General features: G+C 43.6%; 4 protein-coding genes across 8 annotated transcripts; 2 read left to right on the top strand and 2 right to left on the bottom strand.

The window, feature by feature from the left end:
• Positions 1 to 110: 110 nt before the first annotated feature.
• Positions 111 to 4,555, bottom strand: glt8d2 (glycosyltransferase 8 domain containing 2; the record flags this gene model as incomplete). The annotated part of the gene is made up of 9 exons (XM_084448003.1): positions 111 to 280; positions 396 to 508; positions 1,006 to 1,172; positions 1,444 to 1,556; positions 1,696 to 1,780; positions 1,903 to 2,020; positions 2,542 to 2,752; positions 3,026 to 3,118; positions 4,537 to 4,555. 9 exons carry the CDS (start codon positions 4,553 to 4,555, stop codon positions 111 to 113), a joined length of 1,089 nt encoding a protein of 362 aa, XP_084304129.1.
• A 3,627-nt stretch (positions 4,556 to 8,182) lies between these two features.
• ankrd16 (ankyrin repeat domain 16) lies at positions 8,183 to 10,975 on the top strand (the record flags this gene model as incomplete). 2 transcript variants are annotated; one of them, XM_084448105.1, is made up of 7 exons in its annotated part: positions 8,183 to 8,517; positions 9,043 to 9,263; positions 9,578 to 9,620; positions 9,781 to 9,889; positions 10,002 to 10,163; positions 10,237 to 10,315; positions 10,758 to 10,975. In XM_084448105.1, 7 exons carry the CDS (start codon positions 8,183 to 8,185, stop codon positions 10,904 to 10,906), a joined length of 1,098 nt encoding a protein of 365 aa, XP_084304231.1. In that variant the 3' UTR covers positions 10,907 to 10,975. The 2 variants fall into 2 exon arrangements, with proteins under 2 accessions (XP_084304231.1, XP_084304230.1); XM_084448104.1 differs by having other exon boundaries at positions 10,725 to 10,975.
• A 632-nt stretch (positions 10,976 to 11,607) lies between these two features.
• pwp1 (PWP1 homolog, endonuclein) lies at positions 11,608 to 14,057 on the bottom strand. Its single transcript, XM_084447598.1, has 3 exons — positions 12,943 to 14,057; positions 12,751 to 12,841; positions 11,608 to 12,646 (listed from the first exon to the last, which is right to left on the bottom strand). Exons 1-3 carry the CDS (start codon positions 13,987 to 13,989, stop codon positions 12,324 to 12,326), a joined length of 1,461 nt encoding a protein of 486 aa, XP_084303724.1. The 5' UTR covers positions 13,990 to 14,057; the 3' UTR covers positions 11,608 to 12,323.
• A 1,593-nt stretch (positions 14,058 to 15,650) lies between these two features.
• On the top strand, positions 15,651 to 21,585 carry LOC311317209 (uncharacterized protein). 4 transcript variants are annotated; one of them, XM_084448250.1, is made up of 4 exons: positions 15,651 to 15,822; positions 16,771 to 16,891; positions 17,955 to 18,174; positions 19,518 to 21,585. In XM_084448250.1, the coding sequence occupies exons 2-4, from the start codon at positions 16,808 to 16,810 to the stop codon at positions 21,353 to 21,355; spliced, it is 2,142 nt and encodes a 713-aa protein (XP_084304376.1). In that variant the 5' UTR covers positions 15,651 to 15,822; positions 16,771 to 16,807; the 3' UTR covers positions 21,356 to 21,585. The 4 variants fall into 4 exon arrangements, with proteins under 4 accessions (XP_084304376.1, XP_084304377.1, XP_084304378.1 ...); XM_084448251.1 differs by lacking the exon at positions 15,651 to 15,822 and adding an exon at positions 16,501 to 16,538; XM_084448252.1 differs by lacking the exon at positions 15,651 to 15,822 and having other exon boundaries at positions 16,763 to 16,891.
• Positions 21,586 to 25,950: the final 4,365 nt, after the last annotated feature.

Here is a 25,950-nt window from a genome sequence, read left to right as displayed (position 1 = left end):
TTCAAGAACAGGGCTTCATGATACTGTATCACTCAGCAGATCCTGGAAAGCCAGATGTACCCCCGACACCCCTCTGACTCTGATAAGGTACAGTCCACAGCCTTCAGTTGTCACTCGGGCCGTACCAAGGAGAACCTGCCAGTGGGGTCTGGGATGAACCACCTCTCCCACAGGTCCAGGTGGACACAGGGGTAGTCCCAGGGCTTGAAGCGGCCATTCCAATGCAGCAAGCGTGCCCCCTCGAGGAAACTCTCCGAATATCGGGCGTCGGGGCTCCAGCCTGTATGAGAGAGAGCAATATGTTGTGATAAAATTCTGTCTCATCAGGGTCTGTTTGATTTGGAGAGGCCCGTGAGACGGGTGTGGTGGTGTTGCTGTTGAGATGGCCGTCTCACCCAGGTGTCTGACGTGCCACAGGGGATCGATGGCTGTATACTTGTCATGGAACACAATCAGCATGGGAGGAGTGGCCACGCCGCCCGCCATGGCGCTGCTGTAGAGGTTGTCCCTATGAGGAAAGAGTGATCACACCGTTTGGCAAGAACAAGAATTAAAACACGTGCTGGACATGGAAATGAGTAGGAGTATGATGCTATCGCAGGTTTCAACAAAGGGCACGGGACCCATTTCCTAAGGGTTCTGTTTCAGTGACAGAATAGTGTTTACAGGGGTGAGTTCAATCTTTAACCGTTTTGCTACGGTTTCCGGGTTGAACATCATGTCTCCTCAAAACGGTGTGCTGTGTCATGGGGCTTTGAGGTAAGTTTTCTCTCGTTTGGTGGATGTGTCAGAGGTGTTACCCAATCAGAATACTGATATATAAACCGGGCCCATTTTACCATCCATCTTCTCAGCTGCCATAGGTGCAATGCTTGCCTAACGCACAGGGGGTTCAACACACCGCCGTTTCCGTTTCAGTAACCGTTTTGCAACGTTTTGTCGCGGCTGAACTCAGCCCAGGTTCTATGATCTGGTCTGATCAGGGACACAAACCTCTGCACTCACCTGAAGTTCTCCTGCATCCACTTCTCCAGCTGTTTGGTGATCTTCTGTTTCTTCCACTCGATGATGTCGGCCACAAACACCCCGGGGTTGAAGGAGCAATCGCTGGGGTTGATCCCCAGGTCCCTCACTTCCTGTTTTCTGTAGTCCAGGAAGCCCATGTACGTTGTCTGGGAGACAGGCTCGGAGAAAGAAGGTGATTTATTTAAACTGTTGCAAGAACTGCACTTGAAAGGACACACTAAGCAATGAGGGCCTCTGGTAAAATCAACCCGGTTGTTTCAGAATATGTGAATAATAACATCTGAATTCTGATCACTGATTCTCTTGCCATTTGGCAAATACTTCCCTCTAGTGGCCAAAGATTATAGAAAACACATGTGCATAGTACCTGTATGCCCTAACATACACACACACACACACACACACGGGCAGACTCACCTGCATGCCCACGCTGCGCACCATCTCGTGGGTAGAGGGCAGGTCACAGTCCGTGGCGAAGGCAGCAGCGTGGCCTGGCTCCAGCTTGGTGTGATACAGCTCCTTGATGTCTCCTGGAGGAGGTTGGAGCAGTGATGTAATCAGATAGAAACTTCCCTTTATTAAAGCTCACCACCAACAAGGCTTATGGCTAAGTAGCTGAAGTGGAATAGCCCCTCTGTATCGCTAAAAATAAGGTATACAAATTCTTACCTTGCACAATGACGTCATCGTCCAGGTAGATTACTTTCTCGTGGCTGATGTCAAGCATAGGCAGGTAAAAGCGTACAAAGTTAAGCTGCAAATAAATTGATTAAGATGTTACTTCAGTCTAGGATGTAAACACAGTATTTCAGATGTAGAGTTGTGTGTGTGTGTGTGTGTGTGTTGTGTGTGTGTGTTAGTACAACACATACTCACTGGATGCAGCAAATCGGGTCGGGAGGAGTCTTGTTTCACCTTCCCTTTCAGAACCATGGGGTTGAACTCCAGAATCCTATACTTGATGCCCTTGAGCTTGGTCTTCTCTATGTACTGACTACAGGGTGAAACACAGAGGAACAAAGGCACTCAGATTTCCAAATGAAGTCTTAGGCTGCATTTTGAATCTCATACTTCCATACTATATAGTATGCCAAAAAAGGATGTACTGTAGTATGTCCCAATACATAGTATGCCACATGCAGTATGGCAAAAAATACCAGGATGTCCTACTACATCCGTCTGTATTTTGCAGTATGCAAGCCAGCAGAGTTTTCTGGCTATTCTGACCCACAATCCTGTGCGCAGCAGAAATCACATCATGTGTGCGAGTCGCGACAGCTGTGGACGAATGTCGCTTTATGGACTGCGACGGATGTGGGCAAATTTCAAGAAGTGGTATGTCCCAATTGTATGTGTACTGTGTGCAAAGTACATACTTTCTAGGGGCAGCTGTAGTACATACTGGTAGTAAAAAAAGTAGAAGTATGTGATTCGGAACGCAGTCCTAGACTAGGGACAGATTCTGTTGCTACACAGTGGGGGGGGGGGGGGGGGCAAGAAAAGAGTGAGACGAACCGCGTCTGTTTGACGGCATCACGAAGAGTGACAATATAGAAGAACACGCTAGCATCCGTGTTGCTGTGGATACTGTTGATGGTCGCCATGGTCCCGCCCATGCGCTCCTCCGACGCGCAGATGACGACGGGGATGTTGTCCGCCTCCTGGCCCTCCTTCACGGCCATTTTGGGGCCATGTTCAGGATCCTTCCTGATCTCTGTATGGAGTGCTAGACACGACCGCAGCCACACAGACGTTCAAAGAATCATTTAACAACAGCTTCAGTTAATTACAATAACTGGCATAATCATTCACCCCCTAAAATAATCCCTATATGTAAAAAAAATAAATAAAATGTAGTTGGCTTTGAAATGAACATTATATCATATACAACTTGAGTCATGGATAGTTTTAGCACATTTCGAATCCAGGTGTGCTTGACATTGTGCCAGCTCAGATGAGCGTCTGTCTGTGGTAGGACGCGTTGCAGGGGGACATTTACCTGTGTGTTTGGGCGGGTGCGGCGCCCTGAACAGCTTACTGTGGAGGAGGTGACACACCATCAGCACCAGCAGCATCAGGAAGACACGGTTAACTGGAGCACAGCACAAAGAGAGAGGAGATATTCAGAAACTTGAGGGGCTCGAGCAGCACTGTGGCACAGTTCTTAGCACTGTCGCCTCACAGCAAGAAGGTCCTGGGTTCGATTCCCGCCTGGGGCGATGTCAGCACTGGGGAGGTTCTCCCCAGGGTTGTCAGGCACTCAGGTGGGGTATCTCCCGGGCCTTTCTGTGTTTCTGAGTTTGCAGGGAGTATGTTCTCCCCGTGTCTGCAAGGGTTTCCCCCATAAAGAGCCTAATACAAACAACAGATGCTCTTCAGTCCTGTCCCTGACCAGGATTTGGACTGAGCAGTTGGACTTGGTCCCTGGACGCCACTGACAAGGCTGCCCACTTCTCCTGGCTGCCTCTGGAGAAGGACTGCTTGGATGGGTGAAATGCAGAGGACAAATTATGCCGCTCACTCACGTATCTATATATTGAGTCAGTGCAATAAAACACATGCAGGGGGCTCAGAATTAATTAAATCTGGTTTCCACCATAATGCTGTTGCATCCTATATCCAGTTGTGACTGGTGATCCCATTGAGAGAGGAATGAAGAACTGCAATGCAACTCTCATCTGCATCCAATTAAAGCTAAGCTCTCTCATCTTTTATGAGAGAGATTAGCTCTCTCCTATTCCAGGTGCCGTGACTAATGGATATGGGAACCACATTCGTCAACCTTAACCCTCTATACCGTCCGTCCACGCAAACCCAAACCATGTGTCAGCAGCAGTCAAGCTGAGTCACCAATCTTCGAATTACGTGTTCACCCCAAAATGACCTGGGTTGTCTGTCTGACGCCACCCCTCCAACACCTAAACAATGATCAATGTTCAAAGTTTATTTCAGCTCCTAGAATAATACTCTATTCTAGAGTAAACTAACTAAACTGCTGAATATACAGAGGTTCATCAAGTCATACTGACTGTATCCTTCATAGTAGTTGGATGTGAAAATTAGAGCAAAGGGTGGGATGGTGAAACGAGACCCTTTACTGGCCCTCCTTCCTGCTGACCTCATGAGTGTTCAGGGATTAGCACACAGACACACACACACACACACACACACACAGACACACACACACACACACACAGACACACACACACACACACACACACATGCCGTCACACTCTGTATACTGTAATGTTGGATGCATTCCACCTCTGTTGGGGAGTGGAGAGAGAGAGAACGAGAGAGAGCAAGATGGAGGGTCTTGCTTAACAATGGCTACATTGAGCCAGGCTGGCACACAACATTACAAGTTTCGATCTCAACTTCACATTAATTTTTTGTGGTCTTCATGTGAATATGTAGACTGGCAAAATACGTGTTCCACACATAACAGTACAAGATGAGATGATCCACTCTGAGAGGGATCTAGTCTTAACAAATCATTCTTTCACTCACTTTTTCTCAAAAGAGTCATTTCTCATTCTTCTTCCAGCAACATCTGCAAACAGAAAGAGAGTGAGGGGCATAGGCAGAGAGACAGTAAGACACAGCTAACTGAGGATCCAACCAGCCCCAGATGCTCCTCTGGGGATTTGGCAATCTTCTCTCAAAGAGGACACACAGTCACATCTGTTGCAGACAGACCAGTCTGGAAATGTAACATTCTGTAGAATGGAGGAGGAAGCTATGCTGTAGGCTGTGAGACGTTCTTCTGTGCGCTTCTATCATTTTGTGATAGAATCCTGATCCTGATAGGTTTAGATCTTCTGCTGTTGCTTTGCTGTGATCAGAACTACTTTATCAAACGGCATTTGGTACAGCTCATACTGTACTTGGCACATCCCAGGTACTGGAGAAGATGGGGGCTACAAATGGATTTCTAATTGTATTTTTGCTGTATAGAATTGATAGGCAGGCCCAAGAAGCAATTAGAATAATTAAGAGTTGCTTGTGTGTGTGTGTATGTGTGTGTGTGTGTGTGTGTGTGTGTGTGTGTGTGTGTGTACGTGTGTGTGTGTGTGTGTGTGTGTGTGTGCAGATACAAACAGTGATAGGTCACAGAAAGTACAAAATAGATAGGACCAAGCAATTGGAATATGGTTAGGGAAGATATGGGTAGGGGATAGGTTTAATGGGCAGAAGGGCACAGTGGGTTGTACACCCAGAATAATATAAAAGGGATGCTTATTCACCAAGATAAGGCAGTGCATGAGCTCACATTTTGTTTGCTATTATAAAGGAAACTGTCTCTGAATGCATCTTTGTAGTTTATACGTATTTTGATCCTCAACTCGCTAGCGGTCAGACTACCTGCAAACTTGCAATGAATCTGATCAAAAGTGCACTGGTCTCCCGGAATTTAAAAAAAAAAAAATCACAGACCAGACTCTCAACCATCAAACCTAGAGGGACATTTTGAGGTCCAGAATATATCTACAGCACACAGAGAGACCTGGTGACTGGTGGATACATGTGGTTATAGTTTCTCAAAGCCTTACGGCGCTTTCTTCCTAATGGCATTTCTCAGTAAGGTTTGTCTGACAGTGACTCTCCTGTGGTGTCTTTGTTCTCTCCCTATCTTATTTACAGCAGCAGATCATTGCATGGCTCTTTCTCTCTCTCGTTTGGTCTTGCATGAATACTTTGTGTAAATATTTGCATAAGCTGACGCCATTGCATCTGTGAACACAGATTTTGCATCTCAGTAACCTAAGAGCCTCAGAATATTTCACAGTGTAAGAGAGAAATGTATAAAACAACAGCCCATTCAGGGGCAGCATGTGACTCGGGAGGTAGAGCGGCCCCGGTTCGGTCCCAGCTCCCGGCATTGTGCAAAACCGTTCACATACGGCACGGTGGTGCAGTACCTAGTACTGTTCCTCACAGCAAGAAGGTCTTCTGGCAGAGTTTGCATGTTTTCCTGGTGTTCGCAAGCGGGGTTCCCAAAGGACCCAATATGAAAAGCATGCAGTAGAACAGATGTTCTTCAGTCCGGTCCCTGACCAAGACCTGGACTGAGTACTTGGACTTGGTCCCCGGGCGCCATGCATGATGGCTGCCCCTGGAGGAGGACGGCTTGGGTGGGAAAAATGCAGGGAACAATTTCCACCAGTGACACCCGAAAAATAGTGTGTGTGTGTGTGTGTGTGTGTGTGTGTGTGTGTGCTGTGTGCCGTATTGCCGCTCACTGTGTGCAATGTGTGTGGCAGAATTAAGACCCCCCCTCGGGTCCTGTCATTTAAAAATTATTTTAACTTTAGTCATTATCATTGTTCAACTAGACTCCTCAAGAGGTGAGTGGTGCATTTCTTACTGTGATGTTTAAGAAAAATAGGCTACTTTTCCCAGAAAGTATACAACTGAGGCCTGGCCAAAGTAAATAGTGCAGTCATGTTGTTGAACTTGTAAAATAGTCATTTGGTGATGTGTTTTCCTCTTCTGTTCCATTTCTGTTCAGTGCAGAACAAACAGGCTGAAAGTAACAGCCTTGCCCACAGCAGTCAGCCTGAACAATACAGGAACACAAGATGGATGGTTGTTTGTTCTGTTTGTTGATGTGTTTGTTTTTTGTGTTGTATATTGTTGTTTCATGGCATTTTTTAAATGTCTGCATGGTTTAAGTGTTTGGTCGTACTTGTAAATGTGTAGGCTATGAGTATTAATGTATGGTGTATGTGTGTAGGCTATATATGCACATATATATCGTTTTTACATTTGTATGATGTACAATCATGTTTAGATATATTTCTATTTTTATCAATGTAAATTCTGCCTCTATTCAGTTGTTAACTGTGAGCATGAATGCAAATAAATTCCAAACTCAAACTTCCTCTGATCAACAAAATCTGGTTTGTTACACAGATTGTGCTCTAGCTTGGATGAGGGTGGGCTGCAAAATGACAACCAAGACAAATACCTTATTACTATACATGCATTCATTATTGTGACTCTGGAAAACCTACAGTAACACAGAGAAATGGGATAGTGTACATGAGAAACCACAGAGGGGGTTTCAGCCGTGGAACACATAGTTCTTTTACACTTATGTAACAATCACAGTTGAAAGAGAGAGAAAAAAATCACTCTGTTATCAAATGTATCTCCGTCTTTTAGTTTAGCACCATATAATACAGTCCCGAAGAAGGGGGTCATCATTATAGAAAACGGAGATGAATACAATTAATTGAAAAGGGGTGTGTCTCTTGATTTGTATGCCATGCATTAAGGCTATGAAATAATAAGAGCGCTTACCAGGAGAAGGTGTCACTATTTATCCTCACCGCACAAAAGAACCATCCACTCCCGTGCATATTCTGTAGCCTAATAAAGGTTGCGGAGAGAGGTTCACCCACCCTAACCAGCCGCAACTTTTCTTCCCCCCTCTCTCCTTCTTTTCAGGGAGCTATTTCCAGATGTGCCAAAATCACATCTTGTTCACCCCTATGTGGTAAAACCCAGGTGGATTTGGCTTGGATTAGAGTGGAGATAGGCCTAAACGTATCGCCTAATTACAAGCCATGATAACATGTTTGAAGACGTGTTTTTTTTGTTGTTTTTTTATTCCTCGTAATAGATGTTCTTAATTCTTATGTTAACGCTTTTCAACGAGGCAGCTGCGAATAAAAAACATATTCAGCCTCGTGCCTGCAAATGTCATGAAGTCCTATAATCCGTAGTCATGTTTGGTAAAGTCAACTTTTTTAAAATGTACAATCAATTATTGGTATGTCATCCACAGAGGAGGGGCAGCCCCCATTGTTCCCGAGGAACTACAAGCTCCAGCACCACAGGAATAATATGGGGCAATAAAAATATATCACTGCGTTTCATGAGCATTGAGAGGTTTTCTCCGAAAAGTCCATATGTCAATTATGATGAAGTAGTTTTGTAAATTGTACTCAATGTTTATCGCTCCAGTTAGCAGAACGTGTTTTTGTGGCTGAAGCAAGAATAGAGAGTATGCGAATGAAATGTGTAGGTAGGCTACTTGTTTGTCCATCGATATATAACGACCGATTAAACTGAAATGCATGAGACTGCTATGTAGCCTACTGCATGTTAGCTATATAAAGTTAGCAACAAACTCGCTTCGTGTGCAATTATGGACGTGGAGAACAAACTAAAACACTTAATCAAATTTACACAGGAAGGTCAATTGTCCATACTCGAAAAAGAACTCGCTTGCAGCACTGTCGCACTCGCTGTCAACAAGAAACACTTTGGGAGATCGGGTGATACGTTGTTGCACTATGCTGCCCGCCACGGCCATCTGGATGTTGTACAATTTTTAGTAAATGACATAGACATGGACATAGAACTGTATAATAACGACTACAAGAGACCTCTGCACGAAGCTGCGTCTATGGGACATGGAGAATGTGTGAGCTTTTTGCTTAAGGAGGGAGCGAAAGTAGACTGCTTGAAAAAGGCTGATTGGTGAGAGTGAGAGATTTGCACGCACATTTATAGCAATATTCAAAATATCAATACATTATTTTGAATATCAATACATTACTTTTAAAGTCAGGCCAAGGCGACATGTGGTGGCAATATATGGTACCACTACAAGCGTTGTCTATATCCCTTCGATAGCTCAGTTGGTAGAGCGGAGGACTGTAGAGGCACATTGTTGAAATCCTTAGGTCGCTGGTTCAAATCCGGCTCGAAGGAATTTTTTTGATCGTCCAACGAGTAACATTGACAAAAAATGGATACGTTCTGCAATATTTATATATTTTAGTATAGTGTATTATTATTATAGTATATTATATACTTACCCATGCCAAATATGAATGCCGACGCTGTCCAAGGAAAAGTCCGGACAAGGAGCAGACAGGTGTAGAGTAGCTAATTTTTGTGTTAGATAATAGTATAATACTAAATATATTGTACCTTCTAGCCACATAGTAGTAGTACATGTTTAGATTAAATGTTTATCTCCACTTGTCTTTATCTATGCAGGACTCCACTGATGATGGCCTGCACACACAGGAACCTGGGGGTCATCCAGGAGCTCCTGTCTCACAGAGCCGACCCCACACTGAAGAACAAGGACGGGTGGAACTCTTTCCACATCGCCTGCAGGGAGGGGGATCCTGCCGTGGTGCAGCATCTCTTACTGACCCACCCTGTAGTCTGGAAGACAGAGAGCAAGACCCTGAGAACGCCCTTGCACACTGCAGGTATATATGTAGCCTAATGGATAAAACATGTTCACATTCACAGCATGAGTATATAGTCTGACTCAACGGATATGTAGATTTTGCGGGATAAGCCTTGTCATTTGTTTATTACTGCTCAATTAGTAGTGATGGATCTGATTCCCAGCCCACACTCCGATTCAATTCAGATTGTGATTTTTTAAAGACATAGAAGAACATAGAACATAGTAAACAAAGTGTGGAGATAGGTCCGGCTATGTGAGACTAATACATAAGAGTACCTGACAAACTCCAGTATCATCCCTGGGTATTTGTTTTCCCCCCTTTTTGTGTAGCTATGCATGGCTGTGAAGAAGTGGTCAACATCCTGTTACAGAGGTACGTACGTATGACTGTATCCATTCTAGAGATTATTGTAATACGTTTACTTTGGCTGCTCACATAGAGCTACAGTATAGAGTTAATTGTATGTGAGGAGGTGACATCATGTATAATACTGTAGTGTATCTATAGTAGTGCTACCTGACCCCCTCCCTAGATGTGGGTATGGCTCCGATGACAGGGACAGCTGTGGGGTGACTCCGTTCATGGATGCTATGAGGAATGGGCACATATCTGTGGCCAAACTACTGCTGCAGAAGCACCAGGTACAGTGGAGACTATGAGGACAAATAATACAGGTATGAATGTATTAACACAAAGATACAATTGGGAAGGGATTTTGTTCGTGTACATCTTTATATACGTATGTGTGTATAGGCCTCTCCCACAGCCAAAGACATCCTTGGTGCTCAGCCAGTGCACCAGGTTGCGGTCACTGGCCAGGAGGAGGCGCTAGCGTTCCTAGTGAAGGAGCTTCATGTAGACGTGAACCAGACAGCAACTGACATGAGACTCACCGCCCTGCATTATGCAGCCAAGGTTAGCTTCTCATCTACATGGCATTGCACTTAAAGGAAATTATATATTGCTGAACCACTTTTTTCTTTTTCAGGAAGGTCACACCAGCACTCTAAAAACACTCATGGCATTAGGAGCTGACCTGCATGTCACAGACAAAAAGGGAAGAACTGGTAAGCAACAGATCACATTCCACATAAAACGCTTTGTCTACACAGCAACATTAACTTTACAAGAGCCTATAAACCTTCTACAGAGATCCAGACCCATCAGGAATAAGGGTTGTTTGGATGTCTGAAATATTTGAAAGTAATGTAAAAATGTTATTTTCAAAATATAATATTTATTTAGTTTACACTCAGCATAAATAAACTACCCTCTATAACAATCGCAAAGGCATTGAAATTGCAATCAAATAACCAACTACACTTGTGTTTTGTGCTAGCCATTTTGTCACGTTACAGTAAAACGTAAAATGCGATGGCTACTTCCGGTTTCGACACCCGTTAGATTGACAGGACTTTTCGGAACTCTGAGGTTGGTTTGGATGTCTGAGTTTCTACTGTCCAACCTTCACAACAGGTCATATTTCTCATGGGTCTGTCCATCCCCCAGCTCTTCATATGGCCTGTATCGGGCAGCATGCAGAAACAGCCAGGACGCTCCTCCTGCTGGGACTCACAGACACAGAGGACGCCTCTGGCACCACGGCCAAACAGCTGGCCAAAAAAACAGATGTGCTCAGAGTGTTTGAGAGTGACTGATATCGTCAGAAGATGTCTAGATATGATAAATAAATGTTAACTTATACACATGATGAATGTTCAAAAGGATACTGCAAAGGTGGATGAAAATTAAATAATTTAATAACTTGAATGTGTACTGTATACAGTATGCATAATGCTTGGCTTTTGTGTGATGTGTATTTTCTGGGAAGAGTTTGAAAGCATAGCAAAAAAGTGTTTTCCACTAGAGGGGTGTCGGCAACTAGCCTCGTGAGACCATCCTGATGTCGCAAGATCACGTGTTACCTACAAATCAGTCTGGATACTCTAGATAGAGAAGATTTTGAGCCCGATTGGAAAACGATACACTAATCAGCGTTGGTTCCGAGGAATTTGACATACAAACAGCTATGATGGGCGGGTTTATGACAGCGAGGGGGTTTGAAAGTGCCTGACGTTCCCCCCCCCCCCCCCCTTTTTTTTTATTTTTTAGCAAACCCGCCCCATATTGGATATACGGTTGTGATTAGCCTGATCAAGCCCAGATTGGGTGGAAATCTGAACGGCAGTGGATCTGTGGAGAGAACCAGAATGTGATGCCAAGCTAATGTTTAAGAATGTGTGCATCCACAAAAATTGTTTTGCTTAGTTTAATCCAATGCTCCGTCACTCCATAGCAAGGAGACTCCAATACAGTTCAATATGACTCGCACTCTGGAAAAAAAAAAAAAATCTCTCAAGAGATAAACATTTTATCTGTCAGATTAACAGTTTTTCAGAATGTGGGTCATATTGAACTGTATTGATGCCAGGCATAACGGAACCAATTATTACCATTTTCATCCTGAAACCCCAATGTAAATTGGCATACATGTAATGATTATGTTTTATTAATAATTATAATTTTCTCAATGTGTGAGGGGGTCCCACATTGGCAATTTGTAAGGGCCCAAACCCAAGATCTGGCACGTGAGTGAAATTATGAGGTCACACTGTAAATTAAACTATAACTCTTACAAATAAGAATATGACAACACTAGGGCTACACATTGCATGAATTAACATATTTCAAAAAAATATGTTTCAATCGAAGTCCCAGTTCAAAAGTGAGAAAGCCTGGGAACAAGCACAATATTCATTAGTAAAGTAAGGTTTTCAATTAGCCTACCAGATTTACTAGAAATGGGGAACAAACTGCTAATGATGTCCATGCTTAAACTCAACTGCAAATTATAACAGGGCAATTTGTATAGATGGTTGCAAGAGTGGATACAACATAAAACAATGTAAAGAAAAAAGAGGCTAAGCCCTCTTGGGCTGTAGGTCTTAAGGTCTGTCGATGACTCTGTGGCTACGTTTACATATTGTACTATTGGTATTTGGGATAAAAGCTGTTCCCAAGGTGCGGTGTCTCCTTTGCATGTTGATTCGCTGCTGTCAAAAGTACAGAGGCCACTTAAGAAAGTTCCATATCTGTTGCTGACCTGCTGCTTCCTGCCTCGGATACCGCGTTCACCACAAGGCGCTCTCGACTCCCAAACACCTCAACCACTGCAGCTGTATCACTAATGTCCCAAACTCTCAAGCCGTCTTGCTGTCCTCCAAAGGCATACACGAAGGGCATGTCAGGGCAGCAGGACGCACAGAACAGTACCCCCATCTTCATGTCCCTGGAGTGAATCAGGTTTGGTTTGTTTCCCAAGATGTCCCAGATCTTCACGTGTTTGTCTGCTGATGCGGTGACCAGACATCCTTTGATCTGGCTACTGAGGTCCAAGCCTGCAGGTACATGGGGACACCATCAAGTTTTAAAGCCAAATCATGTTAAAGACAATGTTTGAAAAGACAAATCCAAGTTATAAAAGATCTAGGACATCCCCTACCTGACACTTCTCCATCATGTGCCCTCAATGTGAACACCGGCTGGTCTGAGCGTGCATCCAGACAATAAACAAACCCATCTTCTGTGCTCGCCTGAAACAGAACAAAACAGAATGTGTGTTGAGTGTGATGAGTTGGACACATGGACCAATACAGTTGTATCAATGGGAATGCTCAGTGTGTGAGGAGCTTACCAGGAAGTTACAGGGTGAGAAGTGGTTCCAGATCACCCTCTCCACTTCACTGCTGAATCTCCAGGTGCGATGGCTGTCCGGGCTGCGGCAATCGTATAGAACAGCAGACTTGTCGTATGATCCCGAAATCAGCGTCTGGGCCTCGAACGGGTGAAACGCCAACGTCTGAACCTTGTCAGTGTGCTTCCGCAGAATAGTGGCCGGCTTGCACTGTGCCAGGTCCCACAAGATGACCGTCTCGTCAGCCGACCCACTGGCCAGCACATTTCTGACCAGTTTGTTCCAGGATATGTCCAGCACTGCATCCGTATGGCCCTCAACCGGTGGCGCTGCAGCCTTTTTGCTCTTTTTCTTCTTCTTGGCAGCCTTTTTGCTTCCGAGACTGAAGGCTGGCTCTAAGCAGTCCACCACATCCAGATCCCATACGTCTATCTGTGGTGTCATGTTCCCCACGGCGGCATAGTTACCCAGCGCTTCACCTGGGCTAGGATCGAAGTTCAACCATTCCACACACAGCGGATAGGCAGGCAGAAGAATGTCATGATGAACATAGAGCGATTCCTCTTCAGAGTTGTACACGTGAATCTCGAGATTGCAGCAGTCCTTCTCAGCCCTGCCTGTCACAATCAGGTTGTCGCTGGGTTTGATTTGAAAGTCTTCTCGCTCGTACTGGTCTGTGTCTTTGATGGTGATGTAAGGGTCCTCGTCATTGGAGCTGAACACAGTAAGGCCAGCCAGACTGTCGCCCAGGTTGGAGGTAACTGCGTCCTCTTCGTCGTATTTGTCCAAGCCATACTCTGCCAACTCATCCTCTTCCTCCTTTCCTGCCTCGTTCTCATTCTGTTGGGGCTCCTGTATGCTGGCAGCTTCTATCAAGCTGATATCCTCCTCACCATCGTCCTCCTCTTCACCTTCACGTTCACCCAACTGTTCCTTTGCCTCGGCTATGATGCGTTGCAATTCCTCTTTGCTCAACTCCACTTTGTCTGGTGTCTCTTTAGACACTCCTCGCTTTACCCACCCAACGCATGTAATTTGGGAGCTCATTGTTGATCTGCTTCCAGTACAAATATTTTAGCTAATCCAATGTAATGTACAACTATGCAGTGAGAACATCCGCGTGCACAGCCGACATGAGGAAAGTGAGTTTGGGACCTTGTGCAAAGTCGCAACTTTCTGACGTCAGCACAGAACTAGTGGCTAATCATTGCCTGATCAGAAACTATCCTGAGGTTTTTGTTTGCTCTCATCGCTGAGCTACAGTATAGTTTCAAGATTCCTTTTATTCATCACATGTAATGTACGATGTACAGTCATAGTGAAATGTTGCTGCCGACTCCAAGATTATGTTCCAGATAAACTCTAATACTCAATTTCCAAATACAAATTTACAGTTTACAAAAATTGCGATTGTACAAATTAACACAAATTACACAATAAATACCCTTTCTATAAGTATACAATTAAGCTGTGATGGGATAAATAAAGGGCTGGATGTATTATGTAGGCTACATGCTATATGGGTATGAATAAATAACTAAAATCCCATAGGGGTGTTAGATAGAGTCATTCAGGAGCCTGTTGGCTTGCGGGAAGAAGCTCTTTCTGACCCTGTGTGTTGACCATGTCAGGTCCTTGGTGATCTGGACACCAAGGTATTTGAAGCTGTCCATTCTCTCTATAGGGGTCCCGTTGATGATTAGAGGGGTGTAGTTCCTCTCCTACTTCCTCCCAAAGTCCACCACCATCTCCTTTGCTGACGATCAGATGGAGGTTGTTTTCCTGACACCACTGGGTCAGGAGCCTAACCTCCTGCAGGTAGGCCCTCTCATCATTGTTGCTGATCAGGCCTATCACTGCTGTGTCGTCAGCAAGGCAAGGCAAGTTTATATGTGTATCACATTTCAGCAACAAAACAATTTAGTTGCAGCGAAAAAAAAGAAAAGAAAATAGGGCAAAATTATTTACAAAAACTATTTACAAAAAAGGCATCCATCCTGACGGGCTGGGAAGGGAGGTCTGGGAAGACGGGCTGGGCTGGAGGTCACCCTCATCTGAATCGAGGGTCTGGGCCGGAGAGGTCATCCTCATCTGAATACTCCGCTGTAGTCAGACGAGCTGCGGTCAGGGGCTGGGCTGGGGAGGTCAGCTGGGCTGGAGCAGATGCCTAAGGACATAATGAAATGGCTGTAAACACACAACTCGCATACGTTCATTGGAAGCATGCCGTGTCACTGGATAGGAGAAATTATTTTAACTGACTGACCTCACATACCTTTTTGCATCGAGCAGGGGCGTGTTTCAGCGTCTCCTGCAGCTGGGCAGACACTTCTGTCAAGATATTACTTGGCTTACAGGCCATAACTGCACCTTTTATCAAGAAAGGGAATGGTTTCAATTCACATAGCATGAAACAAAGACAATGTATTATTTTGCAAAAATATGAACAATTACTTACGTAATGTGACACTGTAGAGGGTCATATTCTTGAGAGGGTTCTTAAGTTTTTATGACATGATATTACACACTCTTGTACAGTAGGTGGCGGTATGCACCTCTAAATTAGTTGCGATCCGCCATAAAACCCAAAGAAGAAGAACTATAGCTCCATGATTTGAATGCATTACACATAACCCACTGGACCAGCTTTAAAACACATAATACTGTTGGCTGCATTCAATTAGAGGCGGGATGGTCGTATAGTAAAACCAAGGAACACAAATTTGGACCAGAACCGGAAAAGAAAAAACGGAAAAGATCCACACGTCAACATTGGGTTGTCTGCCTCCATGTTGTCTGCACATTCAAGCACGCTAGCCAGTTAGCAAGACCTATCTCAAGAAGGACCAACGTTGGGTTGTCTGCGCATCCAACATCGAGGTAAACTATATAATCTAGCAACTTGTTTAGATGTTTAGTTTGCTATATTGATGGGGGAACGGAGCTTTCCGATGCATTGACTTATTTGACACAATTGTGTCAGAACAAGCGCGAATCGTGGATAGGCCCACGGCGCAACCGATCATAGGATGAGCCTGGGTAGGCTGTCACTAGTGGTGAGTAAAGAAGTGGGTATCCTCTGACCAGGGGCGCCGCCAGGGATGTTGGGCCCCCTGAAAAGATGTGACATTGGGCCCCACCAGTGGTACAGATTCGATTTGTACACTTGGAAGTAGCCTCGCCTTGGGGAGGAGAGCCTGGTATCTTGGTGGCAAACCTCTCAATGACCCCATTATTGCCTATTGAAGTCAGTAATGTTTCTGATAAATTTGTCCCGAGTCCATGGAGAGCTCTTCTCTTGGTTCATCACTGGTGTAAGAGCCATTTATCCATAATATTTATCCATGTTGTGTGGTGTTATTATTGGATGTGTAATGCACTTTTGGGACGGCAATTGCATCAAAAGGGCATTGCATTCAAGCACTGAGGTAGTTGGAACAGGTGTGCATGCCGGGGGAACCAAACAGTTTTTGAGGTGGCCATGGCTTGACAGATAGTGTAGCAGTAATTGTGTTTTTAGGCTACCTCACTACCATATGTTTACCTGGATGCAAGACTGTACACATCATTGGTGTAATAAATGGACAAACAGCAAGGTAAAGTCTGGACAGTTGTTTAGTGCACATTGGTGATGCGACGGCACGTGTCAAACATTTTACTGACATGCACCAATATAGCTGGCTCACATGAAAGCCACTATAACTGGAACTGCCTACAGTACACACCACATTATTTTATGACTTAGTTGGGTGGACCTCCCTTGCTCAGACTTTGCCTGGCTCAGACCTTGCATGACTTACTGTACACTTGTTTTTTATTAATTTACAGGGCCCCCATTGGAAAATTCCCCAACTACATTTAATCTATGCTGGTCTGGTCTTGTGGCACTCATGGGACCCGCTCTTGTGAATGGCTTCTCTTAAAGATCCCCACATTTCGCACTGAGCTGGTAAGGTCGGCCTTCTCCGTTTATGCCCCCTCTGCCTGGAACTCCCTTCAGAGAAATGTTTAACTCCCTTGTGCCCTTAAGGCATTTTAAAAACCATCTCACTAGTCATCTTTCCTCTGTTTGCACCTGTTTTTATTGAGCTGCTTACAGTATGCCCCTTCTTTTATATGGTTTATATATCTTGTACGCCTATTTTGTACTTGTGTTCTTAACTTGCTTATTGTTTACTAGATACAAGTTGGTTAGCCAGCTAGCTAGTTAACAAGAGCCAGCTAAAATGGATTTCGGAGAAGAGATCTTATTGAATTTGGAGGCAGCTGAAATCCTCTGTCAGTAATTAACCCGTGTTCATCGTTGTCATCAACATCCATGCTGCCAAAGGGCTGTCTGGCTTTGCTTACTGTGTACCAAACTGCAAAATTACTTGGGGGAGGATGTCTCGATATCACAATGGGTGCGTTAAGTAGCTGAGCGCTCAGTCAGCGATCAGTGATCAGAATTCACTCAACGGGTTGCTCAATTACATTCTTAACTGAGCTGCTCAGGGCACAAGTGAGCAGTTTTGAACTATGATCTGTTTGAGCCAAACACCACATAATCATCACTGAACAAAAAAATAAAATAAAGATGGATGCCGAAAGGATGCTGGTACGCCTGTCGGATGGCAAAATAACCAAAGAACTTCGACGTGAAGGTAAATAAATAACATTAGATTTAAATTCCATTTTGATAATTTGACAGACTAAGTGGGGAAAAAAAACGCTCAGTGCTCAGAGTGAGCATTCGCTCACTGAACACTCAGCTACTTAACACACCCAATATCTTTACCTAAACTTGCTAGCTAACTGGCATTCACTGCAAGGAAGCTGAGTCTGTCATTCGATTCCTGACTATATTGTTCCAGACAGATTTCATGGGGGGTATTATGGGTGGTATTGGATCACAAAAAATACTTGGGCGGCCATTCATATACTCTGGCGGCCCGCCCAAGACAGTCTGTGTGGGAATCGGGAAACACTGTGGTGTGAATTGGTCTTTATTCTGAATTCTTTGCTCCACGCAGGGCAATCTGGTGATGCAGCCTCCCATGTCCTCACCCATTCTTCTGTCAAGAGGACGTGAGATGTTAACCTGCACCCAGTGCCAGGAGAGTTTCAGATGCCCATCTGCCTTGAAGAGACATCACAGTGTTCACACAGAGGTTCAGCGATTCCCCTGCAATCAGTGTGATGAGACATTCAAAGCGAAAGATGGTCTTAGAATACACAAGAAAACTCACACAGGTGAAAAGCCCTACGTCGGTTCACATTTTAGCAAATCACATGCTTATAACACACCTGAGGACACATACAGGGGAGAAACCAAATGTATGTAGTGCATGTGGGAAAACATTTTGGTCCTTAGAGTAGGTGCCTTAATAATGAATTGTCGATACACTCACATTTACACAGTGGATCAGCCCCGTCATTGTGACTACTAAGTAGACTAAGTCTCACAGAGCGTCCCTATTCCTGCAAACCTTGTGGAAAGTGCTTCGCCACTGCTTCTGAACTTGGACACATTCACACTAATACTGAGAGAAATATTACCATTGTTTTAAGTGTGGCAAAAGGGAAATGTGAAAATACATTTGCAAAGTCATAAATCATGGGCAAATGTTTTTGGTATGATCTTTATGGGAACTTCTCTAGTTTGGAAATCAATTGTTAAACTTAAGCTTTTATCTATATGTGCTAAGCTTGAGCACTAAAAAGATCTACAAACTAAGATAACAAACAGTTGTTGATCAATTGCTAACATAAAAGCTAAATATAATGTATGATATACTAGTGTTAGCTGTGTTAGCTCTTTGCTAACACTAAGGTAGATTGCGCCCCACTTGTCCCTGGCAGCACGGTTGGATGTACGCTTTTTAGGTGGTAGATTAACAAAGCACCACAGGTATTGCAATGGGCATCATTGTTTTTCAGTGTGAAATATTCCCATATTCCCAACTTTGCAGCCTCTTCAGAAATAACACTAGGCTAAATTTGGCACTCGCATGGAGACCTTAAAGTTGCACTGAAATGGACAAAGCATTCTGTCCCATTTTGGTTCACATAATTGGTCATAGTGTTCACCTATTCAACGATGTATTCCAAAAAAATTACAAAATTCTACTTTTGTTGTAATCTTATATCAAAGTATATAATTTCTTACTTCCTGGAAAACGGTAGGTCACGTGCAATGACGACAATATGTACCTTCGATTTTAGGCCAATAATCTCACGACATCCACTGGTCAATCAACGCTATCCTTCTATCGAATCTGTCTAAAGTTCTTAAAACCCGTCCACTTGTCAATGTTCCAATCAAATTCCTCTAAACATATGTCCCACCCTATTTTGGGAGCCAACTAGTCTTTATCATTAACCGATTGAAAACCTACTTGCCATGGCTTTTTTTTCTTTATCATACCGAAAAGGAATTTACTGAACATTTAAATACTGACTTTTTACAGGTTTTATTTTATCTTGACTTTAGACCACTGTTGACTTTCGTTGTCTTTTATCATTGTCCTTATTCAGCTCCCAAAAAAGAACACTTTGCGACAGAATTATAATATTATCTTCCTTTCCCCCCCCAGATGTCCAGCAGTTCTCTCTCCCAGAGCCCCCACAGATTAAAGAGGAACAGGAGCTGTGGACCAGTCAGGGGGGAGAGCAGCTTCAAGGGCTGCAGTCCGATACTACAGACTCCATATTCACTTCTTCCAGAGTGAAAACCCATTGTGATCCGGAGGACTCGTCTCAACTCCCACCTCTTGACCAAACTCCAACTCTGGAGAACAGAGAAAGAGACTCTTTACCCACCAACACACCTGAGGAACAAATCAAAGAAGAGTCTGATGAAGAGGACTGTGGAGCACCAGAACCATCCAGTGACTCTCAGCCCCCTTCTGTAACTCCAGACTGTTCTACAGCTCAGGGTTTAGAAGAGGAGGAAAGAGGAGGACTGCTGCCTGAACTAACGCCCTACTGCCTCCGGCTTCTGCCAACCAGAGTGTTGACATCACCTATCAAATCAAAGAGAACACAGACTGAGTGTTCTAGACCTATTCCCAGCCCTGACACCTGTCTCAGGACCAAGACCAGCGTGTGGACCAGGCCTATTACCAGTTCCCGCTCTGGAAGTGAGAGTGAAGATATTTCTTCTGGGGAAACTGAGAGCAAGACAGCAGAGAAACTATATCAGTGTGAGAATTGTGACATAGTATTTAGTCGTAAGAGTAATTTAGTTGTCCATAGAAGAATCCACACAGGGGAGAAACCATATCAGTGTGAGGAATGTGATAAAGTATTTAGTCGAAAGCATAGTTTAGTTAAACATAGAAGAATCCACACAGGAGAGAAACCATATCAGTGTGAAGACTGTGGCACTACTTTTAGTGTAAAGGGTGCTTTAGTTAACCATAGAAGAATCCACACAGGAGAGAAACCATATCGGTGCAAGGAATGTGACAAGGCTTTTAGTGACAGGAGTAGTTTACTTAAACATAGAAGAATCCACACAGGAGAGAAACCATATCAGTGTGAGAAATGTGACAAAGCTTTTAATCGACAGGGTAGTTTAATTAACCATAGAATAATCCACACAGGAGAGAAACCATATCAGTGTGATGAATGTGACAAAGCTTTTAGTCGACAGAGTAGTTTAGTTGATCATGAAGTAATCCATACTGGAGAGAAGCCATATCAGTGTGAGGACTGTGACAAAGCTTATGGTGTAAAGGGTCGTTTAGTTAAACATAGAAAAATCCACATAGGTGAGAAAGCATATCGGGACAAAACCCACACAGGAGATGAAGCATATAAGTGTGAGGAATGTGACAAAGCTTTTAGTGAAAAGAGTGTTTTAGTTAAACATAGAAGAATCCACTCAGGAGAGAAACCATATCAGTGTGAGGAATGTGGTAAAGCTTTTATTCATAAGGGTAATTTAGTTATCCATAGAAGAATCCACACAGGAGAGAAACCATATCAGTGTGAGGAATGTGGCAAAGCTTTTATTCATAAGGGCACTTTAATTGAACATCGAAGAAACCACACAGGAGAGAAACCCTATCAGTGCCAGGAATGTAACAAAGCTTTTAGTAAAAAGGGTACTTTAGTTAAACATACAAGAATTCATACAGGAGAGAAACCATATCAATGTGAGGTATGTGACAGTGCTTTTAGTCAAAATAGTTTTTTAGTTAGCCATAGAAGAATCCACACAGGAGAGAAACCATATCAGTGCCAGGGATGTAATAAATCTTTTACTCAAAAGAGTAATTTAGTTACCCATAGAAGAATCCACACAGGAGATAAACCATATCAGTGCCAGGAATGTAACAAAGCTTTTAGTCATAAGATTTCCTTAATAAACCATAGAAGAATCCACAAAGGAGAGACAGCTTTACTTTTAGTCAATGATACCGACTGAATAGCCATAAAGGATCATAAAGTGAAGCAGGATTAGAGAAAAGTATAGCATAGCTGAGGTTTTAGTGATAATAATCTATAAATAATGATTAGAGAAGACACAAAAGAAACCACATCCAAGCTGTAGTCATAAGATGGGCCTGGTTCGTCCCATGAGAGGATGTTCATGTTAAATAAAGATATCATTTTGGAAAGCTATGGCATATCTTCAAACATATTTTGAGGAGAAACCTTGATAAGCTAGTAGAAAGCAGTGAAACATGGTGTACATTATTCTTAGACTTAGCTAGAGTTGCAAAATTCCGGGAATATTCAAAGTTGGAAACTTTCCATGGGAATTAACTGGGAATTTTGGGGTTATTTATACCAACTGTATTTACCTTGTCATAAACATACATGCATACTGTATGAACATTTTGCTTTGTCATAAGCAGACATGCACGCAAACATTTCTAATACAAGATTTAAAAATGACATTTCTTTCATTCTATTTGTGAGTAGAATTTCAATTGATTCTACAGCCCTCTTCGTGTGCAGGATGCTAGGAATTAGCTGTGCATGTGATGGAAGAATGCGTTGCACATGTTATGAATTAGGTTAAAATTCAACTGCCAGTTGTTTTAACCAAGATCATGCTGGATTATCTAGAATTGCATTGTATGTTTTTCCCCCAACTAGGCTGCATTTAAGTTCCCTGTTATAGAGGTCTGCGGTGGTATAGCGGTCATGCATTGTGTTCCGGTGCAGCTGCCCACCGGTGGTCTTACCAGATCGAAGTATGGCTGGATCTCAGAAGGAGTGGGCTATTGGGCTGTCGCTCCCTGAGGGTGGTTAGTTTAATCTCGGTTTGAGAGTTCGTCACACAACAGCAACCCTGTCTGGTGTTGGAATTATGGTTGCGAATTGAGATAGTCAAGGAGTAGTTTTTCCCCTTTCTCATTGTCAACCCAATTGTGTGACGAATCCTCAACAGTTAGTAGGGGGTAATTGGACACTAGGTCAGGGTCAATTGGCTACCAAATTGGATGAAAATTGAATAAAATCCTAAAGTAAGTATATAAAATAATAAAAAAAATTGATGAAAAAAAAACTGGTATAGTCTACAAAAAAGGTCAAAATTGTCAAAATTCCCAAGCTTCCCATGGTACATTTCTGTAAATTCCTGCATAAGCGGGGAACGCTGCCATGTCCTGGTGCAGATGAGGGTACTCCACAGCAGCTATGGATTCTTACTACATTGCATCCGGAAAGTATTCATATCCCTTCACTTTTTCCAGTTTATTATATTTTAATGCTGCAGATTTTTTTTTGTACCCTTCCCCAGATCTGTGCCTTGTTACAATCCTGTCTCAGAGGTCTACAGACAATGCCTTTGACTTCATGGCTGGGTTTGTGCTCTGACATGCACTGTCAACTGTGGGACTTTATACTAGACAAGTGTGTTCCTTTCCAAATCATGTCCTATCAATTGAATTTACAATTGGACTCCAATCAAGTTGTAGAAACATTTCAAGGATGAGTGGAAACAGGGTGCACCTGAGCTCAATTTTGAGTGTCAAGGGAGTGAATACTTATGTACATGTGATTTTATTTTTAATATATTTGCAAACATTTCTAGAAAACATTTTTCACATTTTCTTTCAACATTTTTCATTAATTATGGGGTATTGTGTGTAGAATTTTGTGAAAAAATAAATCAATTTTGAAATAAGCTTGTAACATAACAAAATGTGGAAAAAGTGAAGGGATATGAAAACTTTCCGGATGCAAAGTACATCTTCTGATTTAGAGTTCTTGAAAGCGTCCACTCGATGTGTCCACCGTCATTGTAGCCGTTTAGCATTGCACTCGTGCATCGCAGTGGTGGGGTACCTCGAAGTATTGGGACACTCAACGTATTTGCTGCACGCGGCTATGGAGATTGGCGGGGTGAGTTCAGTGATGCTTTGTATGTAGATGAAATGTGCAAAAAGAGTTGTCAAATCCACTTATTCCAAGTAATTAGACCATTGTTTTATGTTATACTGTCAGTGAGTGCTCTGTTCAGTCTGGTGTCAAACCACTGTTAATATGTTAAATGTAGAATCTAGTATCTCTGTTTCTCACGTGGGTTTGCCTGGCTAATATTGCCAGTAGCTAGCTAACTAGCCAAAATGTATCCTGTTTAGGAATTGTATGATCCTACAGAGCGTCCACTTATCCTGCGTGTATTCCCCTGTAACTGCAGGTAAATTATGTTTATATTTAGTACTGAGACTAATTGAGTTATGTTCAAGATTAGAGAGGTGCACTCTGCACATGTCTAGCCAGCCGGCTTATGGTTTATTGTTTCCATTTAAGTTTATTAACCTGACTAATATAAAAATGGATGATGGTAAGTTTCTTCTTCAAAGTCTATCAGTTTTTGTCATTCGAAATGGAAGTTTTGTTTTTATTTTCTAAAAGAGCTTTAATCCACTATACGATCACTAACTGTATGGGATAATTGAGATGTATAGCTACCTAAATATAATTAATAATAACAGGAGCTCGAGGGTCTTTTATTAGCCACATGGCAAGTGATACACACATACACACATGAATGAGTGGCACTGGCGACACACTACACACACACACACACGCATCTGCAGTCGCAGATCCTTTGTCGAATTGTTTTGGTCTACTCACAGCAGCTATGGAGATTGGCGGGAAATTGTTAGCCTGGTACGACCATCCCGTTCTCGCGAGCTCACATTCTGTTTCACTAACGCAGAGGACACTAATGCTGTCCATCATGGAGAACCCCTCTTTGAAGAGCTGAGCCAGAGGAGGAGCTGCTTCAGCCACTCCTTTGTCCCAGCAGCCATTAAATGGTTTAACAAGTGCCATTAACTTGCACTTTGGTACATGCTCATATTGTGGCATGTATAGTTATGTTTATATGTATGGATCTATATTGAGGGATGTTTGATTGAGTATATGTTTATATTTATGGCCTATCTACTCCCATACTCTCTGTGTGGCTATGTATGTTGTCTGTACGCTGCTGAAAGAAATCGAATTTCCCCTTTGGGGATCAATAAAGGCTATCGTATCGTATCGTAGAACGGTCTGGCCTTCGCCTTCTCCAGAGCGATTATGCCAAAATCCAGACCATACCGGGCCAATCAGGGACTGAGTTTTAACTTCTGTCCCGCCCCACAGTGGAAAGCAGCCCCTGATTGGTTCGTGTTCTTGCCGCTCGCTAAACAAACATGATGGCTCCCGAAGCAACGAGTGGTAACGTTAACGTAAGAAGAATAAACGCAGCTATAAGTGCAGTTATTGCAGAAATAGACTTAATCACAACACTTGAACAAGAGTATGCACTAGTGGAGTTTCTCGGTGGAAAAGACGTTTTTGCCGTTCTTCCGACTGGATTTGGCAAAAGTTTGCTGAACGCTGATGGGCTGAAGGTGTTTGTCTGTCAAGGCAAGTACCCCCGCCCACGTAATCGCTCTCTATGGGGCGAAGGCCAGACTGATATTGCGGAGTGAAGCAGTGAGATCGCTAGATCGGGATGATCATACCAGGCTAGGAAATTGTATGAACCCACAGAGCATCCACTTATCCTGTGTGTGTATTCCCCTGCAACTGCAGCATGCCAATAAATTACCACATCCACCAAGGCTAAGTGTCGAGACTAGTTGGCTTAGGGGATGGGACCTGAAGGGTCACATAAGAACATAGCTGTTTCAGAGTCTAGTTAAAGGAGTTAAAGGGAAAATCATGTTTCACGCCGAATATGATGCTCTTTGGCAGGGAGCTAACGGTTGACCTTGTGGCTGGCCTGCCACCTAGACCTGGTCCAGGGCGATATCCTACAGATAACGCCCTGTTACTCTCAATGCAATTTACCTTTGAATGCGCTTCATTAGCCATTTAAGTGTACAAATTTGCCTTTTATTTGAAAGGTGGGGGACTACAAACTGTAGCGACCTCGGAGAAAAGACTTTCATCTTTCCAACGATGTGTTTAACGAAGTGAGTAACGAAACGGTTTTGTCTGTAGACTCGGACGAGCGGGCCGATGAAGCGCATTCATAGGTACATTGCATTGAGAGTAACAGGGCGTTATCTGTAGGATATCGCCCTGGACCAGGTCTGGCCTGCCACCCAACTACGAACATGCCAAGACCCCTCCGCAGTACGTGGCACTGCTGCGCGACCGGCTGGAGCTGGCTCATGAGATCGCCAGGGAAGTGCTAGGTCAGTCGGTGGAGCGTGCTAAAAAGCAGTATGACAGGAACGTCAACAAGACACGGTACAATGTTGGCGATGCAGTGTGGCACCTAGTGAAGGGAACCAAGCGGTTGCGGGACAAAGTCAAGAAATTTCTACCATCCTACGACGGCCTTACTTCGTGCTGAGTGAGTTGGACGACTTAATCTACCGGATCCAGAAGACGCCTAGAACAAAGGTGAAGGTCGTCCACCATGACAAACTCAAGGCATACTACTCCCACCTTTGGACAACCACGGGGTGTTCGAACATGCCGAAGCATGGCAGCTGATGGAAGCCCTGCCACCTGATCTGGATGCCAATGCTCTTGATTCCGAACTGGATCTGGCCAACTTAT

The sequence above is a fragment of the Borostomias antarcticus genome (assembly GCF_949987555.1).
Source record: "Borostomias antarcticus genome assembly, chromosome: 13".
NCBI classification, from domain to species: Eukaryota; Metazoa; Chordata; class Actinopteri; order Stomiiformes; family Stomiidae; genus Borostomias; species Borostomias antarcticus.
The sequence above is the reverse complement of the archived record's forward strand: the minus strand, read 5'-3'. Positions and strand labels throughout refer to the sequence as shown.

What these genes read in the sequence shown, in the direction of transcription:
- pwp1 (XM_084447598.1), bottom strand. Translation starts at nt 13,989, where the DNA reads ATGAGCTCCCAAATTACATGCGTTGGGTGGGTAAAGCGAGGAGTGTCT. An exon ending in TCTCACCCTGTAACTTCCTG is followed by an intron (nt 12,842 to 12,942) that starts GTAAGCTCCTCA and finishes GTTCTGTTTCAG; the next exon opens with GCGAGCACAGAAGATGGGTT. An exon ending in ACATGATGGAGAAGTGTCAG is followed by an intron (nt 12,647 to 12,750) that starts GTAGGGGATGTC and finishes ATGTACCTGCAG; the next exon opens with GCTTGGACCTCAGTAGCCAG.
- LOC311317209 (XM_084448250.1), top strand. Translation starts at nt 16,808, where the DNA reads ATGCTGGTCTGGTCTTGTGGCACTCATGGGACCCGCTCTTGTGAATGG. An exon ending in CCACATTTCGCACTGAGCTG is followed by an intron (nt 16,892 to 17,954) that starts GTAAGGTCGGCC and finishes TGCTCCACGCAG; the next exon opens with GGCAATCTGGTGATGCAGCC. An exon ending in ACACAAGAAAACTCACACAG is followed by an intron (nt 18,175 to 19,517) that starts GTGAAAAGCCCT and finishes TTCCCCCCCCAG; the next exon opens with ATGTCCAGCAGTTCTCTCTC.